Genomic DNA, 1248 nt, shown 5'->3' with positions numbered 1-1248 from the left:
GGAAATTACGTGTAGAATTCGCAACCTGAGGTAATTTTTCCAGTGTAATTCGCGGAGTATTTTCAATTCACTTCATAGCGGGTTTTTCACCTTGAGTAATATGCCACTTCACGTGAAACGGGTGAGACTCCAATATGAAAATCACGTGAGAATCGCCTGGTCTCAAATCTTAGGACAGAACTTGAATCGCTCATTAGGAGTAACCAGACTGTTCTGTTATAATTTTCCGGGGAATCTTTGCGCCGATTGAAAATCGTATTCGTTGGAGTTTCACCCGTTTTACGTGAAGTGGCGTAATACTCTGTGAAAAACGCGATATTCGCGATATGCAGTAGTCATGATATATTATTTTCACTGGTGTTTTTCATATCACGGCTGGAATTCCATCGCACTAAAGAGCATATCGGCGGCAATGCTGGATTTATAGATTTGGACGTCCCAAAGCCAGTGCGAAGCGATCCCAAGTTCAAATACCTTGTCATGGACTGTAGACGGCCTGAGTTTGACAACCAGGAATCTTTATCTGAGATGGAGCGGGAGAAGCCGTGGGGTCCACAGTGGCAGTTTGGTCAAGGCACTTTGCCTTGGCTCGACTAGTTGTATTAGTATCCGTTGTTCAGTATCATTTAAGAGCACTATATTGTAGTAGATGCAGTACGTTGCAGTAGTTGTGGTATCCAACCTATCGGTTTAATATTCTTCGCTGTGTTTAGAATGCCATCGTTGCCGACTGGTTGCGTTGAGGAACACTCACGGGAGCGGCGATTCATCTAGCCTTAATAATGTTCCCTAGGGTTTGGAACCCACCATTGTTTGCCCCATTGTTACCAAACCCATTGAGTTGGGGAAGTGTTTTTAATGTGATAACATTCAAATGTGAGATTGATTTTCGAATCTGCTCCATGCGGAGAATCCAAAATAAGTTTCCCTGATCTGCGACCCTATGTGTTCGAGCCTCAGATTCTCTATTTTCTATAGTACGCGACATCCAGAACGCGCAATCCTTCTCAGATAGGTTTTTCATCAAATATATAATGTTTTGAGCTAATTTCTTCACCAAATATCTTAGATATAACGTTTATACCGAAGTCCAAGTCGCGCACTTCAAACTCTTTTTTCCAGCCCGATTTTCACCCCTCTACACGCATCTACAGCGACACCATTGTTGACAGCAAGAATCATGGCAAGAAGTGATTGTTAACAATGAAGCCTTAGCAATCGCATACATAGTGACCATAGAACACTGGT

The 1248-nt window shown here is 42.7% G+C and overlaps 1 protein-coding gene across 1 annotated transcript; it reads left to right on the top strand.

Annotated features, from left to right (window-relative positions):
* Positions 1 to 427: 427 nt before the first annotated feature.
* On the top strand, positions 428 to 597 carry Pmar_PMAR025382 (hypothetical protein; the record flags this gene model as incomplete). Its single annotated transcript, XM_002774709.1, has 1 exon — positions 428 to 597. A coding segment is annotated over one exon (170 nt), but the record flags the coding sequence as incomplete, so codon positions are not given.
* Positions 598 to 1248: the final 651 nt, after the last annotated feature.

Source organism: Perkinsus marinus, assembly GCF_000006405.1.
Source record: "Perkinsus marinus ATCC 50983 genomic scaffold scf_1104296957640, whole genome shotgun sequence".
Taxonomy (NCBI): Eukaryota; Perkinsozoa; order Perkinsida; family Perkinsidae; genus Perkinsus; species Perkinsus marinus.
The sequence above is the reverse complement of the archived record's forward strand: the minus strand, read 5'-3'. Positions and strand labels throughout refer to the sequence as shown.